The sequence below is a fragment of the Jaculus jaculus genome, chromosome 1 (assembly GCF_020740685.1).
Source record: "Jaculus jaculus isolate mJacJac1 chromosome 1, mJacJac1.mat.Y.cur, whole genome shotgun sequence".
NCBI classification, from domain to species: domain Eukaryota; kingdom Metazoa; phylum Chordata; class Mammalia; order Rodentia; family Dipodidae; genus Jaculus; species Jaculus jaculus.
Window position 1 is genome coordinate 57,850,361 of NC_059102.1, and position 18,842 is coordinate 57,869,202.

At 43.5% G+C, this 18,842-nt stretch overlaps 1 protein-coding gene across 1 annotated transcript in view; it reads left to right on the forward strand.

The window, feature by feature from the left end:
* Positions 1 to 14,261, forward strand: part of Pgm5 (phosphoglucomutase 5) — a 174,103-nt gene extending 159,842 nt beyond the window's left edge. The window contains exon 11 of the mRNA XM_004653149.2: positions 12,542 to 14,261. Coding sequence (XP_004653206.1) covers positions 12,542 to 12,631 — 90 coding nt within the window. The 3' untranslated portion in view covers positions 12,632 to 14,261. The remainder of the gene's footprint in view (positions 1 to 12,541) is intronic.
* Positions 14,262 to 18,842: the final 4,581 nt, after the last annotated feature.

Below are 18,842 nucleotides of genomic sequence, written 5' to 3' on the forward strand. Positions count from 1 at the left end.
TGAGAACCTCCTTCAAGATACTAATGTGTGACGGTCCCATACACCCACAATGTGCACCTCGTAAGACTTGTGGCAAAGTGGATGACTAAGCCCCCAAACCTTTCATGTTGACCCCACAGACAGAACCCATCTCATGCCCCGCCCCCATGGCCATGTATACAAGAGACTCACTCTAAATCTTGGGAGTGTGTCTTGACCACAAACCTAGCACTGAAGAGCTAAATGTTGTGCTTTCACCCTGACTTTTGGTGATGTTAAATTGAGATTCAGAAACCCTAAACCATGGGGCTGGAGAGATGGCTCAGTGGTTAAGGTGTTTGCCTAACAACCACAGTTCAATTCCCCAGTACCTAGATGCACAAGGCGGCACATGCATCTGGAGTTTGCAGAGGCTCTGGCATGTACATTCTCTCTCTCTCTCTGTCTCCACTGTGCATGGTGGCACACACCTTTAATCCCAGCACTCTGGAGGCAGAGGTAGTAGAATCACTATGAGTGCAAGTCCAGCCTGAGACTACATAATGAGTCCCAGGTCAGCCTGGGCTAGAGAGAAATTCTACCTAAAAAAAAAAAAAAAAAAAAAAAAAAAACCCAAAACCCCTAAACCTTGACAGAATTGTACTTTCCTTTCTTACTTGCTCACACATAATTCCAAATAAAATCAAAACCTAACTAGCTTTAGAGAAAAAACATCAGGAAATCTAATGAAAATTTTCTTTTTCCTTGAATGCTTTTCTTATTTTCTAAAATAAATATAAATATAACAACTCCTGGGCTGGAGAAATGGCTTATCAGTTAAGGCTTGTTTGCAAAACCTAAGGATCCATGTTTGACTCTCCAGACCTCAAGAAAGCTGTATGCACAAGGTGACAAGCACGCAATGTTGCACATGTGCACTGGGTGGCACACGCATCTGGAGTGTGATTTCAGTGGCTGGAGACCCTCGTGTGCCAATTCTCTCTCTCATTTAAAAAAAAAAAAAAAGACTACGAAAAAAAAAAAAACACCCAAACAAACAACTCCTTCCAAGGTTTGTTTTGCACCTCTGTCTGGCTGTGCCTGTAACACACGTACGTGTCACCAGCTACTGGTTAACCAGTGCTGTTCATGTCCACAAACCACTGGGTCTCATTGGATCTTGTTTAGTCAGCCTAAAAAGGGAGCATGAATGAATCTTCATTGGTCACACAGGACAGAAGGTCACTGGTCACAACTCCCTTTGCCAGATGAATGGGTTTGATGACCTGTGCCCAGCACAGTCTGGCCTTGCCAGCATCCTCTTTGTTCTAGTCCAGATACACAGTACCACCGAGCTTCTCTGCTCTTTCACAGAAAGCCAGTCAAGTCTCGTGGCTGCTGGTGATGCAGACTTGCTTTGAAGTGGCTCCTTTATGTGATGGGAAAACAAACCGTTTGCTTTGCTCATAAACAAGAGTGTATCTTAGCAAGTGAATGCCCTGGGAATGCCGGCATCCGGAGGAGGCACTGCCCGGGCTCCTGCCCCCGTCATGCCTCACTGGCATAATGACAGAGACTCTGCCTGTCACAAGGGGGCATGACTGTTTTGGGTCTCCTTTGAACTCTTGGCTGGTCTTATCTGTGATGTCATAATGCCACTTTGAGAACTGCCATACAAGATGCAGGTAATGGAATTCTACCTTCCAGAAATGCTAGGAGTATGACCAACTCCACAGGCAGAATGCTTGGGCCTTGGGCAGGAGGGCAAGCAGCTAAAAGTTTATGAAATTCTGGTACACGTGTCTGCCAATGGAAATTGAATGTGAGGCACTGTTTGGTGTTCTGGGGCCTGTGGACACCATACTTTATTTTGGCTTGGGGATTGAAGGTAGATGCCGCAATGAGAGTGGCTTAAAATGTAGGTTTCTCACACACAGCCATGTCTCAGGGAATTTTGCAGAAGCCAGGGAGGAAAAATTATAAGAGCCACAGGTAGGGACATCATACCCAGAGGCATTGCCCCCCCCCCCAAAAAAAATCTGACTGCTCTCATAGTGCATAACCCGGAACTCCATGAGGAATACCAACAATCTCACTGAGGAGGATCCCCAGAAGAATGGGGGCAGGGATGAGGGAAAGGATGATACCAACACATGATGTATCCACACTAAGTATATTCATAATTAAAAACTGAGTTAAGGGCTGGAGAGATGGCTTAGCGGTTAAGCGCTTGCCTGTGAAGCCTAAGGACCCCGGTTCAAGGCTTGGTTCCCCAGGTCCCACGTTAGCCAGATGCACAAGGGGGCGCACGTGTCTGGAGTTCGTTAGCAGTGGCTGGAAGCCCTGGTGCGTCCATTCTCTCTCTCCACCTCTATCTGTCTTTCTCTCTGTGTCTGTCGCTCTCAAACAAATAAATAAAAAAAAACTGAGTTAATAAAAATATTCTAGGCTTCAGAGCTGGAGGAGATGCTCAGTTGGTAAAGTGTTTGATCTATAAGCACAAGGACTTAAGTCTGACCCCTAGAATCCATGTGAAAAAGCTGGGTACAATGCCACATGCTTGTAAACCCAACCGTGGGGAAGCAGAAACTGGTGGATCCCCGAGGCTCACTGGCCAGCCAGGCTAGCCTAAGTGGCAATCTCCAGGCCAATGAGAGATCCTGTCTCAAAAAAGGTAAGCAATGTTTATGAAGATGATACCCGAGGCTGGCCTCTGGCCTCCATAGGCATACTGCCTGGGCGTGCACACACATGTACACACACACATGTGTACACAATGAAGGCTTCATTTTTACTTGGTGATGAAGAGGACAACAGATAGGAGGAGAAAATTGCCACTTACAGAATAATTTGTGGGACTAGGGAAGATGGCTTAGCCATTAAGGTGTATGCCTGCAAAGCCAAAGAACCCCGGTTCAATTCGCCAGGACCCCACGTAAGACAGATGCACAAGGGGACATATGTGTCTGGAGTTTGTTTGCAGTGGCTGTAGGCCCTGGCACACCCATTCTCTCTCTTTCAAATAAATAAATAAATAAAATATAAAAAATATTTGTTAAAAAAGAATAATGTGTTACAGTTCCCAAGAGGAAGAGACACAACTTTGAACAGGAAAGAACACGCCATGCCCCACCAGATCACATGGGGAGGACCCAAGACAGCGAGGAGGCTCAGAGACAAGGCGGTAGCTTGGGCAAAAGCTTTCCTCATGCTTCCTGTGGGTGAAGCTAGGCCAGTCTGGGGAAACATGTTCAGGACTAGCAAGTTTTAATAACTTCCGCATACTCCAGGGACACACAGATGGATCATAATTGCCTTGTTCCTGGCCTTGGGGCGCTCCTCAAATGTGAACCATTTACCACTTCCTGGGAATAACTTCCACAGAATAACCACATGTGAACATATAGAGGAAATGATTAAACCAATCAACTCTTCAGGTGGGTTAAATCTAGGGGGATACTCCAATAAGATTTTGTGGGTTGCTTTTGTTTTTGTGTACTAGCAGTGCTGAACTGATGGTCTCTGGACCAGAGCCTCACAATTAGAAATCTTTGGTTTTCTGTCCTATTTCTACCATTTTCCAGTTCTGTGAAACAAGGCAACTGAATTTGTTTAAACTTTAGTTACTCTGTCAATCAAATGGGATTTAAAAAATACCTTTTTGGTTATAGGATTTTAATAAGAATGATTGACAGATTATGCATGTAAACTTTGCTCAGTACCTTTTCCCTAGTGGAAAAAAAGGCTAACTAAATGTTATTTTTCATTATTTTTTCTGGTCTTACTTTTATTAATAATAATATAGACCAGTTTCTGCTAAGGCTAACAGACTCTTGAGTATTTTAAAAGATATTTTATTTTTATTTATTTGAGAGTGAGAAAAAGAGGCAGAGGCAGAGAGAGAGGAGAGAGAGAGAAAGAATTAGCACACCAAGACCTCCAGCCACTGCCAATAAACTTCAGATGCATGTGCAGCCTTGGGCATCTGGCTTACATGGGTCCTGTGGAATTGAACCTGGGTCCTTAAGCTTCACAGGCAAACACTTTAAACACTAAGCCTTCTCTCCAACCCTCTCAGGCTATTTTAAGTAGAATTAGCCTGTCTTAGAGTTAACCTCCCACTGACATCTATCTGGATCTATGTGAGGCTTCCCTCTAAACTGAGTGCTTCTAGCAATCGGGGTCTCAGACAACTGCAGGGCCCTGTACGTGGCATTCTACATAGATCGTACTGTGGAAGAAGGTTCAAATGAACTTGAGATTCTTGACCTGGATCCCACTCCTCCTGGTCCTTAGACCCTAACAACCATAGAGCATGTGGAGCAAATTCACTGTCTTCCTGGCTTGTAGCAAAGATGTTCATAGTGGAGCATTCAATAATCCTGTTTTATCCAAGACAATGTGTTAGTAGGCTGTTTCAGTTCACTGAAGAGTTTTTCATCTCTGTTGCTGGTCATCAGACACACTTGTTGGCTTTAGAGTGCTGAACACAAAAATCACTCCCTTGGAGCAGGGTCAGCAAGCTTTTTCTGTAAAGGTCCATTAGTAAATGGGCTTAACTAACTGTATCAGTGCACTGGAGCTGGTGTAACAAAGCATTAGAAACTGGGGAATAAAGAAACAGAAACCATCTCATACTCCAGGATAAAGTTTGACATCAATGTATGCTTGTGCACATTAAAGTTTAGAAAGCCTCCTATAGATGACCTGTGTGCACATTTCAGTCTGGGGCTCCCCTGTAGATGACCTGTGTGCACATTTCAGTCTGAGGGCTCCCCTGTAGATGACCTGTGTGCACATTTCAGTCTGGGGCTCCCCTGTAGATGACCTGTGTGCACATTTCAGTCTGAGGGCTCCCCTGTAGATGACCTGTGTGCACATTTCAGTCTGGGGCTCCCCTGTAGATGACCTGTGTGCACATTTCAGTCTGAGGGCTCCCCTGTATATGACCTCTGTACACATTTCAGTCTGAAGGCTCTCCTGAAGATGACCTTTGGGATTTTTGTTTCTGTACCTACTTAAGAGATAAATTTTCCAATGCCAAACCAACTAGCATGCAGTTATGGGGGGGTATCAAGACCTTATTTTTATCTCCCACACCTGGAAAGTTACCAAGAGTGTAGAAAATAACCCAGAAAAACCCTTGAGGACCTATTCCTGCTTTTCAGTCAATTAACAAAAAGGAAAAGAAGAAAATCAGTTTCACTTTGCATCTCCATGGAAACTCCACCTCAGTATCAGTTTAGCAACCCTCAGCAACTGTGATTATTTTCTTCACATGATCATCTGAGCTGAGCTGAGAGATTCAAATAAAGCCCAGATGAAGTAAAGAAACTTTTATTTCTTCAGGAAATGGAAGTCTTGCTAAATTTGTTGTCAGACAGTCTTGCACAACTTCAGTTATGAGCAAAGGGGAAGTTATCTACAACACATCAGGTTTCCATGTCAGCTGAGGGCAAACAACATGAACAAAAACATGTTCCTGTGAGCAAGTGTACCCATAAAATAATCCAGTGACCATCAGCGGGTTCCAAAAATGGCTTCGTACTGCAGGGCAGACCTTCTCTGTGGAGCGCTCTATCCCTTGTAAAGGCCCTGGCATGGAGGAGGGCTGGACTGCACCACCTCCTTCCTGAGGCTCAGGTGGCTCTCACGGCAGAAGCCCTCCTTTCCCTACTTCTTCATCCTGCTATCCAGAGCTCTGCTCAGTGTGGCCTTCCTTGCTTTGGCTTTAGGAAACAGTTACGCCCTTAAGAAATGTGTCCCATGTGCTGTGATGTCTATTACCACTGCAATCTGATCATATTCCCTCTGGCTGGTTAGACCAGGGCACAGGAATAGAAATCAAATAACTTAGGGGTTGTTGCTCTGGATTGAAGTGGCTTTCATCCAAAAGACTGAGAATACTCTAGTATTCCCAACTCCTTCCATTTGTAAGTTCTATCAGAACAGATCAGTGTACTTCTTTTCATGGGCAAAGAGGTTGACTGTCTCCCCAAGGCCAGCATGTTGAAAGTAGAAGAAGGAGTCTCTGACTTCCACCTGCTTTGGTACAACAACAAAAGCAGTAAGTGTCCATGAGCAATGGGTGTTCCATGTGCTTGCCTGGTTATGGATGAGGTAGAGGGCTCGCAATATCCTGCAAGCCTATTTTAAACTTCTCACCAAATCCAATGCCACGGGTACCTACGCCATCCAGCCGTGTTTTACATATGATATATCTTTGACCTTGAGGCTTTAAATGGGCTACTGTTTTAATGAGCTTTAAGGAAGCCCAGCTGGTATTTGAAATTGGAATCTGGCCTCAGCACCCAGGGTCTTAACTAGGGTATTATGCCACATGCCATGGAAATAAATATATGGTGACACTCATTCACCTTGGAAAAATAACCTGGAGTGCCCAGGGTGTCCATCTTCAGTCTGGCATATAATTAAGGAAATCAAGCCCATCTTTAAGAGTGTTCTCATCACACCCTGCGATTCCAGACTAGAGGGAGGTCAGGTCTGAGGCCCTTTTGTCTTCGAACCCTTCCAGCAGGCTGTCACTTCTGGAAGCTGGAGCACACCACAGTGCTCTATAATATCAAGCAGACTGTGAGGGGACAGTTGTGCAAACAGAGCGTTAACTCTTCTCCGAGAAGCGGTATCATCAACCTGGGGTGGTCGTGCCATGGATTGACCTAAATGGAAATGTCAGTTCTGGGCTTCCACTACCCGGCCAGTAAAGTTCCCTGCCTAGGCCCTGCAGTTCCCCAGGTGGGAGGGGAAAGAGCCTGCTCTGTCTCTAGGCTTCACTCCTCACGAGCTAGCTGTTCCTGCGCACAGGGCTCTGCACTTCCCTCTCCCAGCCCAGTGGCTTTGCAGACCTGGTCGCAGTGTGCCCTCGGGGGAGGGCTGGCTTGCACTGAAGCGGGTCTTGGATCACAGTCCTGTGCCTGAGTCACTGTCAGATCAGTCCATGCTGAGGGTTTGTGTCCCAGGCAAGCAGGGATTTGAGAATCTCACTTCCTTTCTTCCTGGAAGTTTTCTGGGTTCCATGTGCAACCTGCCAGCCCTCCCTTGTGGTCTCCTAGGGCATCATCATGGGAATCTCTGTCCGAAAAAGAGACAAATTAATTGGAATAGTCTAGGTATTTGTATATGTATTTAGCTGAGTAAAAGCTAGGCTCATTCACACTGATCATTTCACTGCTCCTGCTCCATTATTGCTTGCTCAGTGGGGGCAAATTCAGACACCCATTAGGACAGATGATAGTTTTGATGGAGTGAGCCTAAGACACTGGACTGTAATGGGAATTTGAGGGATACTCAGCTCTCTCTGGCCATTGACTGGTTAACATACAGAATCAAGGTTGTTAGATTTCCTTGATTTGAAAAAAGCAAAATATTTGGATGTTAACACAAACTTATTTTAAAATATTGGCAGTGATATAAAGTATAGGTTAAAAAAAAACCTGAGAAGAATTTGAAGCTTCTAGTAACCTTAGACCATGTGATTCAAACTAGCCCTCCATCTGAAAATAAGAAAAGGCAAATAAATTGAAAGATCTTTTGTGGGGCATCCATCACCAGTGACCTAATCACACAGTACCAGGAGCAAGAAGGAGGTGGCCCTGGGGAAATGAACCAGAGCCCATTCTGTCCAGGACATTTGCTTATCTAGGAGTGCTGAAGAATGGGAGATCTGGTGGCAACACGAGGTCTTGGTGGCAGGCATCACATGGGGACAGCCCTCTCTGTTATAGCCTGGCTCTTCTAGGAGAGGGTTCCACAGAGAAACAACCTGGAAGCAGACCTGTGACAGCTTCATGTGGTTGAAGGACAAAAGGCCAGAGTTAAGTTCTCACTAAAGGCAGTTCCTCGTAACAGTGCTTGTTCCACATGGAAATACAAAGGGAGCCATTATAGTAAAAGTGGGGTGCAGTCTAATGAGCAAATCCATGAGCTAGCTCCCCCAGAAATCTCACAGAAGGAGATGAAGGAAACTAATAATACCCTATGCCTGAGGGTTTTGCTATAAGTAGTTTTTCAAACAAGGTGGCCATCAACCAATAAAAGGTTGCAAGTCTCTTGGAGAAACAAAATATAATGTATCAGAATCAACAGGCACAATATACATCTGAAAGAAACTCACGGTCCTTGGAAAGTATTCAATATAGATAATAAAGTACTCATTATAGATTATAAACATAGATTATTATTTTCACTGTGCCCATGAAATTTAAACACTGGATATAGAGATGTTAGTAAATAACTAAAAATTATAAAGAACAGATATTTAAATTAAAAACTTGAAAATGATAGCTGAAATTTAAAGCAATAAAAAGAATGATAGAGAACCTCAAATGTGTCAGAAGAAACAGCTAATGATGCTGGAGAGATAAACAATGAAAACATCACAGAAGGTGGGAGATAAGGGATTCCTAAGACCTTCTAACATAATTTAACTGGTGTCCACAGGAAAAGACCATGGGGTTACAGGCCCAAACCTGAAAAAATGGTGCCTAAGATAAAAAAAATCATCCCCTTGGATGTAAATGGCCAAGCAGGAGATATAAAGATAAATTCACATCTAGATACCTCAGACAAAAATCATGGAAACATCAAAGACAAAGAAGTAATAGTTTGACAACTAAGTTTTCAGTAACACCACTGAAAATCATCCAAAAGAGTGAAATAAAATCACTTAAAGTGTAGAATTCCTCATTTAGCAAAGCTCATAAAATGAGAGTGAAACAAAAATTTATCTAACAGAAACTGAGAAACAGAATGCTAGCCAACCTGTATGAAAATAAATTTTTCAGGATAGTCTTGGGTAGGAGAAAACTGTTCTCTATGTGTATTTGGCATAAAGTACAGCAAAGAATATAAACAAATATTAAAAGGAGATGTTGGTATAAATAAACATTGGCTAAACAGACATTGTTAATAGTATGTGGTAGTGCTGAGAATGTGTATCATATTAATATAGACAATGAAAATGTACAACCATAATAACTGGAAACACTGAGAGAAATCATATAAAAGGTAGAATATTTAATTACATATATTACATATGTTGGAGGGAAATAAGGTCTAGATAAATACTAGACTTTGATAGGTTAAGGTTTAATGCTGTAACTCCTAAGCAAATATTAAAAAAATAGAAGAAAATGTTATAACATCCAAAGAGAGAAAAAAATAGAAACACTTCCTACAAGAACCTAAATGAAGGAAAACAAACATGTACATCAAATAAAACGTACATAAGATGATTTAAGATGTAAGATTTAAACTTAAATATATTGGTCATTATTTTAATCATAAACTCAGTGTTCATGGGGAAGACAAACTCTGAATTTCGGGAAAGAACAAATAGAAGTTTAATATAAAATATACATCTCAAGCACATAATCAGAATTTGAAAATTCAAAAATGGAAAGGGATATATAGAAATAATAACAAAAAACTAGCTTGATTTGTTTCAGACAAGATACTTTAAGGTCAAAAACATTGCTACTTCACTGACCCTTGTGTAAAAATATTTTATTTTTATTTTGTTATTTGACAGAGAAAGAGGGAGAGAGAGAGAACGGGCACTCCAGGGCCTCCAGCCACTGCAAATGAACTCCAGACGCATGTGCCACCATGTGCATCTGGCTTATGTTAGACCTGGAGAATTGAGCCTGGGTCCTTTGGCTTTGCAGGCAAATGCCTTAACTGCTAAGCTATCCCTCCAGCCCTGTAAGCTCTGTTTTTAATAGGCTGTTTTTCATAATAAATCATTATCTTTGAGCATATAAAAAAAAAAAGCATTGCTAAAGACAAAGACTCTTGAAAATGGAAAAAGGCTTAATTCCATCCCCACCAAAGGAAATGTGATTTTAAATTTATAAGCCAAAATTCTGACAAAAGTATAGGAAGGAAATAGAGAGTTCCTTAATAATCTTGGAATATCTTAACACGCAGTTCAGTTATTATTAGACTAAGCAAAAGTGACAATTAACAAGAAGGCATAATATTTAAACAGCACAGTTAACACACCCATCTTAATGAGCATATATGGATTCTGCACCAGGCAACATCAACATAGAATTCTCTTCATGACACGGGGTCATGTGTAAAAATTAACTAGGTAGTAGAGAGTGAAGTAATAAAGGATACTATCACTATTGCAAGGGCAATTAAGTTAGAAAATAAAAGCAAAGTGAACACAAAAAGCATTGATAAAATGCAGCGCTTATTCACGATAAAAGTCATTTTGAAAGGAACGGAGGGGAAGCCCTCTCCTCCCACAGGCCATTGACACCAAAAGCCTCGGATGCAGGCCACAGGTACTGACTGCATTTCTGCTGATGAGAGAGAGCAATAGGAGGCTGTTTTCTTAAGTACAAGCAACAGTCTTTTACATGTGATTCAAGTAGGTCAAACTGTATACACTTCCTTGGGATTATCACAGTTTACAGGTTGTTTTGCTTTTTTCCAAGTGTGTGTGTGTATGTGTGTGTGCGTGCATGCCCGTGTGGCACTTCATTTGCTTGTGTGCCTGTGGTGGGGGTGTGTCAGTGGTGGCTCATGTGGAATGTCAGGTGAGTCTCTCCATTGCTCTTTTGCCCATTCTTATTTAACCCGAGTCTCTTACAAACCCCGGAGCTTGCTGTTTTGACTTGAGCTCTTGGGACTCTGCTCCCCGACAGCATGATGGTAACACAGACTGCATGGCCACGCCCAGAGGCTTATGTGGTGCCCCGAACTTGGACGGTCTCTCAGGCGGCCTCTGGGCCTCAGGCTTGCACAGTTCTCTTAACCATTGAGCCATCTGTCCAGTCAACAGCTTATAATTCTTAAAAAGAAAGTTTTCAAATTTTTTACCTAAAACAGAGAACTATTTTACAGCACAGGCAGTAAGAGAACTCTTTTTAAAGCTTTAAGAAAATGAAAACTTCTCCCCTCTGTATTCAAGCCATCTAGACTAGTAAGACACAGTCCCCTTTCAGTTAAACTCAGAGCAGTAGAAAGTCAAGTGACTTTCAGCAAGTTGACACAATGCCTCTGAGCCTCAGTTTGCTCAAACAGAAAATGGCTGTAATCCCACTATAATGATGGCTATATACCATTATAATATAATTCGTTTCATTCATGGATTTGGAAGAGCATTTTAGTACTTGGTAAGTACTTCAATGTCAACCATTAAAATTGCTAAAGAACAATCAAACTTCAGACTTGAAGCCAGTAAATCAGTTCTCTGACTTGTATCAGGAGCCAGTTATAAGCTGAGCCCAGCCAAGGAACATACTTTCTGGTCTAAGAATTAATGATCCTCAGGGATCTCCCATAGTCCTGGCACAGGTTCCATATTGGATTCTTGTTTATGTTAGCTGAATTCTTATGCTCAGAATGAGGCAAGCCTCTGAGAGTATCTAGAAGCCACATTGGTTGGCTCCGGTGAGGGCCCAACAGAGGATGGTGCCATGCAGGAGCAGATGCAAGGAAAAGCTCTGTCACCAACCAAGAAGTCTCTTCTGAGGACACATCCCCAACAAGCCTAAGGACATCCCACTTAGTCCGCATCCCTTCTTGGCCCACCTTCACCCAACATCATGAGCTTGGGCCCAAACTTCCAACATGAGACCCTGGAGAAAGGAGCAGGATTGAAGAAGACTGACAAGCTGCCTTCCCCACTGTTTTACCAGTGCCAGACCCAGACATCATCTGTAGTCCCTGACAGCAGTGTGTGCTGCATCCTTGGGAAACAGTGCTTCTCCCCTGTGACTAGAGAAGCAGCTAAGGAGCAAGAAATGATTCTTAGTCCTTTTTGTGTCCTTGGCCTTTGCTGAACTCTATTCCTGAGGCGTCTGAGCCACGTCCAGCTCTCTGGGAACACGGAAGTACCCCAGGAGACACAGTGTGCTAGATTAAGAAGAAGAATCAGTTATTCCTGGAACATTTGCATCTTGGAGGCCTTTTCTGAAAGATCAGAATCATGGGTTATTTAGACTCAATTTCAGGATGAATTTTTTTATATTTTATTTTTATTTATTGATTTGATTTATTTGAGGCAGAGAGAGAAAGAGGGAGAGAGAGAGAGAAGGGCTGGGCCAGGGCCTCCAGCCACTGCACATGAACTCCAGACCCATGCGGAACCTTGTGCATCTGGCTTACATGGGTCCTGGGGAATTGAACCTGGGTCCTTTGGCTTTGCAAGTAAGTGAACTGCTAAGTCATCTCTCTGCCCCATCAGGATGAGTTTCATCTTCCAGTTCTATGTGGGGGAGAACCTGGGGAGGATAGAACTTGGAAGGGGATGTTATATTACAGGAAGGCTGTAGGTTTTTACATTTTGTTAATTCATAGTTGTGTGTTTATGAGGCTTGTGCACTTCTCTGCCTTGGGGAATTTTCCTGTGCAGCTGGGTGGGCATCACAGAGTATACTCTTAGGCCTACTTCCATGGCTTGCCCACTCAGCACTGTCCTGCCCTCCATGGGTACCTGCTGACTACAAACCAGAATTTGCATACACATGCTTAAGAGACAAAGTCATCTCAAAGCCCATCCCACGGCTGATTCAAGATGATCACCAGTGTTCTTTTCTCCCTTTTCCAGGCAGTGCTGAGCCCTCTTATAGCCATCGCGCTGAAAATATCCCAGATCCATGAGAGAACTGGCCGAAGGGGACCCACTGTCATCACCTGAGCGGAGGAAAGATCTCTCACCTGGGCCAAACAGCGCTCGGTGGGAGAAGCTTCACAAGGCCTTCTTGCTTCCTGTTTTGCCTCTTATGACTTTGGAAAAACAAGAGTTATTTTGCAGTTGGAGGGGGGGTGGTAAAGGGTGGGTGAGAAAAGAAAAAAATATTCATTTTGTTTGGGTTTGTCCAATTCCTCCAAATGCAACAGGGTCTTTAGCTGTCTGTTGAAGTGTCACTATTGCTTGATATCTGTATTTCACCACATGGGGGGGACTGAATTGTTGGTGCCTCACAAGAAGAGATCCAAAAACCACAAAAGACAGAGTAGTGCCAGGATTAAACTAAGTCGTAAAGGCCCTGGATAGGCAGAAGACCTCCCTAGCATGGAGAGGGGCTCAACATCCCTCCCCAGGTCAGGGCTATCACAGGGAAAGTTTGTAAAGTGCTAGGAATCACCTCTCTTCCAGGAACCTCCTCATGGTCCATGCCCCCCAGCCTCCCTGCATCTCTGCAGCACCTTCTCACATCTTCTAGCTTCCTACAAACCACAATGGCACACTTCCAACGAGACATAGGCAATGCTGTTTTCTCTCTTTTATTTCTTACAAATCATATTAATTTAGCTACCAAGCAGGCTGCAGCCCCTTTGAATGCAGCCATTATTGATTGTACTGTGCATTGGGTTTCTCTTCAATACTACAAATGAACACATAAATTGCAGACTAGCCTTCCTTGGTTTTATGCATGAAGTTAACACGGGAGTTTGCATAAATTCCTCCTGGGGAGAGGAATACCACCACGCGCACCGTCCTTTACAGTCCCACCAGGGCCCGTTTCCATACCCTCCTTTGGAAGCAGGACTGATCCCACTTGCAATGGCTATGAAAAGGAGAGGTTGAAACGCTGTGCAGACAGGACATGTGGTGGCTGCCGAAAGGAAACATCAGTGGGACAGTCATGTGCCTGATGAGATGGGGGTGAAGCAGAGGGTCACAGAGAACTTTCTCTGCCCTACTGGGAAGGGATCTTACAGCTCTACCAGGCTCATCTGACTCGCTCAGGCATGGATGTGTTTGCTTGTTTTGCTTCCTTGGGAACTGCTGGCTCACTGGCGTCATTGACGGAGATGACCTAGTGCACTTTGACTGTTAAGCAATGTATTATTGCTGTAGTCAAGGTCAGTGTAAGCAAGGAAACATTCCCAGCAAGGTGTTTGTTTCCATTTTCTATCTGTGCTCTGTAAAAAAAAAAAAAAAAATGGCTAGGACATTGAGTTTTCAACAAAAGAGGAATTCCTTAGTTCAACCTGACTTAAGGATTAGGAATGTCTGCTCATTCATTCATTTCACTGCTTGAGCAGTTGTAGTTCTGGTCACCTATGCTGATAAATGTGCCCTTTAGAATCATTGCAAAGATTTTTTTTTCCAGTATGATGACCTGGAGGCTATATTTTAAAATGGATTAAAAAAATGAGTTGCTCAAAATTGTCTTTGGGAATGAGCAAAACTTACAATGGCACCTATTCTTTTACTAGAACAGTCTTTATTTCACAATGATAGGAAAGTGGCTTTGAGCTGAGATTCTAAAGAATGATCTATGCAATAATATCACCAATAGAATAAACTTGGCCTTACAGCTTTGGTTCTCATTATCTCTGGAGTAAAGGTCCCTGATAGTCATCCGTCCATCCATTCATTCATTATAGATGTGTTGCTCAGGACAATCAAGTACAGTCTTAGGCTTGTCAGCTCTGGGTCAGAAAACTTTGTTTCTCAAGTGACTGATCTTTAAATCAAATCTAGCTCTTGATTTCAAATTCAACATTCTATTTACTCTTTCAATATGAAATCATAGTCACCCATCAATCCATTCCCTCATTCATTGATTCAGCGAACATTGAAAACTACTCCGGGCAGACTCCTGTTTTAAGAATAGCAGGAAGATGAATGAATGCTACTCCTCATCTTGTGAGTTTCTAGGCTGCTGCAGGACGTTGTGCCCGACATTCGCACATACCAGGGAGACATGGCTATGGCAGTAGAGGCACAGGCAAGAACTGAGGGGTACACAGGGAGGCCATCAGACTCAGAGACGGTGGGACACTGGAATGAGAGTTTTCCTGAAGGATGGGGTTTTCTGGGCTCCGTAACCGTTGTGTAATTTCACTAAGGTTGCATGGAAGAAGAGTTAGCAAGGCAGACCGGTCAGTGACATCTGGGACTTGCAAAGAGGCTGGGCCTGGATCCAATGAGAAGTTGATGTGGTAGGGTAGTGCAAAGGCCCATGAGAGCTGTGAAGTCAGGTGAAGCAGAGATGCATCACCGCCTATTGTTTTTATGGAGCTTTTGCTTGGCCATGTTATCAAAGGGAAGGCCTATCAGTGGTTCAAGGACATGGCCTATCCCTGGTCACACTCAAGGTCACACTGCTGAGGGGTTATTTCTGCCCGAACCTAAGCTTTTCTTGTTCAATTTTTCATATATATCCTTCTTTGCATACTGTGAGGAAGAGCTCCAACCACCAACTTTCACGTGAGAATGTTTTGGGAGCTACCAAAGTGGACGATAGAAGAGACCATGAATAGAGTGTGGCAATTATTGGGGCTGCTGTGGTGATCTTAATGGCTCTGAGGGGCTCCCCCACTGCAACCTTTGCCTCCAGAAAGTGACAAGCCACCATGTACATTATATAGTGGTTCTCAATTAGGAAAGAACCACTCCTGCCCAGGAGGATTGAAAATGTGTGTGTGCATGTATGTGCCCAGGCGGTATTTAATAGGAGGTTACCCAGCATGCCAAGTATCCTTCCTGCCAGGTGTCAGCCAGTCCACCCCCCAAAACAAAAAGGTGTTTTGCTTATGCAGGAATCTTGAGCTTGTGAGTTACCCTTACAAAACAAACAAACAAAAACAAGTATCATAAAATGAAATCACATTTTACTGTTGTTTCAAGGTATAGCATGTATCTACAGTATTTACAGGACACATAGTGTTATGTGGTGGTCCAGGCCAAAGGGCTTCAGCACGACATGAATGCTTTCACACAGAAAGCCCCAGAATGATGTCCAATCCATTGTTGAGCCCAGGGCCAAAAGTTGGCAGCACCGAGCCATGGAAAGAACAATAGTGTGACGATTTGTACTTGGCCACACATGGGTCAGCATAAGGCATGAGATTTTTGACAGCCAGATCCACTAATTACAGCAAATGTGAGGGATTGGAAAGCACCTGGTAGGAACTGATAATAACAGCTAAGCCATTCCTTCTCACTGCTGGATTCTGTCCCAAGTACTCTCAAGACAGGTGGACAGTGAGGTCTCAGACATGTGTCCTGAGGAGTTTTCCGTTCCCGCAGTAGGAGGATCTGAGAAACTGTGTGACTTGGAAACTGACGTAACCTCTAGTAAACCTGTGTTTGGACCTTCAATAGTTTCAAACAGCAAGAGATTATCTGAGGCAACAGAGCTTAACAGAATGTCTTCCACTCCAACAAGTTTTTACCAGTAAAAATAGCTCAAGATGTTGACAGCTCACTGGTAAATGAGTCAATCTGGCTTGTCATGGAACTTTGTAGAATACAGTGAAGATAATATGATCCCAACCCATGATTTTCTCACCTGCCCATGTCTGCCCATGCACATAGCATGGGTTCTGCCCATGTAGGTGAGCTGGAACGATGCCTTGCCAAAGACATCCATGTAAGTAAAGGTCTGGAAGGATTAATAGGCATGCCAGTAAAAACGCTTGTGGAGTTCTGTGTGGAGGGATAAGAACTGAGCCCAGAACATCTCAGCTATGCAAAGCTAGAGCATTATCATTTATTCTGACTTGGCATCCCATCTTTTGGGTGTCATGGTGATTATTTAAACTTGCTGATCAAAGGACCATTGGGAGCTTATACTACATTCAAACCCAGGAAGAGGGAGAGTGAGCAAAGGTCCTCTGTAAGGAAGATGGTCCTCCTTCCCTTGTCTCATAGTCCACCCCCCCCCTTAAGCATTCATGAAACTATGGCTTCCAATTCATCACCATTCATGTAGCTATAACCTTGGGAAGGAAGTGAAGGTACATGATCTACTTCCTGGGTGCCTTCTCCTCCAGCACCACAGGACACTTTGGTGTGACGTGTTTAGTGAATTTAAGTTGCTAGGCCTCTCAATAGTAGGATTGCTTTGGGTACCCACTCTTGACTCCTGAATCACACAATTACATATGTTTAAAACAATCAAGAAGTGCTTATTAGTACTTTTCTCTATGTTTGGTTTTGATTTTCACGACAGGGTCTCATATAGCCCACGCTGCCCTCTAATTCACCAAGTAGCCTAGGCTGACCTTGAACTCCTGATCCTCCTGCCTCTGCCTCCTAAGTGCTAGGATTACAGGTGTGCCTTAGCACTTTTTTTTTTTCTCAAAGATAAGCACCAGGGGCTAGAGGGATGGCTTATCAGTTAAGGCATTTACCTGCAAATCCACATAAGCCAGATACACAAGGTGGCATAGACATCTGGAGTTGGTTTGCAGTGGCTGAAGGCCCTGGTGCGCCCATATTCTCCCTCCCTCTCTCTCTCTCTCTCTCCCTCCCTCTCTCTCTCTCTCTCTCTCTCTCTCTTTCCCTCTGTCTCTCTCCCTCTTTCTCTATGTCAAATAAATAAATAATATTTTTAAAAAGCACCACATTGTTTTCTGAATCAACAGTTGGTACCTAGTATGTTTGGTTTGCAGAAAATTAGCTCATCTTGGTGCAATGGGGACTGGTACTCTGACTTAGGCTCCTCTATTATTAATACCAAAAATGTCAAAAAAGAAAAATTTAAATACAACATTTATTACCTTAAAAAGACCAAGACAGGGCTGGAGAGATGGCGTAGCTGTTAAGCGCTTGCCTGTGATGCCTAAGGACCCCGGTTCGAGGCTCGGTTCCCCAGGTCCCACGTTAGCCAGATGCACAAGGGGGCGCACGCATCTGGAGTTCGTTTGCAGAGGCTGGAAGCCCTGGCGCGCCCATTCTCTCTCTCTCCCTCTATCTGTCTTTCTCTCTGTGTCTGTCACTCTCAAATAAGTAAATAAAAAATTTAAAAAAAAAAGACCAAGACAATTTCTTATGTAAATCAAATTTAACATCTGTCTTAACGGACTTTCCATGCTGGAGAAACCACGTGTTCCACACGTGTGCTCTAGGCCAAAGCTCATAGTGCTGATTCAGTCTGTTAAATGGACTCATCCCCCAGGTAGAACTTCTCAGTAGAGGGAGAGAAAGATGAGGGGGAACAATAATCAACTGTGTTACTGATGAACACTTTCCTGATGGGACATCCCAATAACCCCCCTATCTAGTTACAGTCTCGTTGTCAGGGATTCAAAGTACAGATTTCCATGTTTGTGTTTCATAGACCATCAATATACTCAGCAATGACGGGAAAGAGGAATGAAGCCTTGGAGATCCAGTCCTATCCTGATGAACCTCTCTTGAAATGTCACATCCTTTCCTCTGAGTGTCCCAAGACCTCATGTGGATCTTCATGGCTGTCCTCTGTAGGATACACCTTAAGGATGCAGGAGAACAGCACTGGGTGGCAGCTCACCTCCCAGGCAGTGAACTTGGCAGATATGATTTCAGTGTTTCAGCCTATTAAACCTAAACTACCCCTGCTGCCTCTTCAAGGCTTGAAGATTTTGTAGCAATCTAAAAGCAGGCGTCACTTTCTGTGAAGCCCAGTCTCTGAGGGGGGAGAGAAACCAAAACACCCTCCTGGAAGAAGAGAAGAAAGGCAAGGCTAGTCTAACACAAAAGTTTAGACTAAGCAGCTCCTCTCATATCCCTCTATGAGATGGTCTTATCTTCCTGGAAATCACTGTAAACATGGGCATCTTTCTTAACTTCTCATGGCCCCAGTGTATGTCAAATGGAAATAATTACAGCAAACATTTGCTAAGGATGAAATGAGGGCTAAGTAACACGCATGGACAGGATAGCCTTGAGCCTACCATATGAAAGGTCTGCCAGAACTGTCTAATATCGATCCCAGCACAAATGCCTCACTGGGCAGAGAAGGAAGCTGAGGGCCAGAGAGATGAACACCCCCACCCCCTGCTTGTCCTCTTGTTTTGAAAATACTATAAAAGAGAAGAAAAATCCAGGGTCTTAAACAGCCCTTCAAGGCTAGAAGTCAAGCTCTGTATCTTGAGACACAAAGAACTTCCTGACAATGATGAAGGTA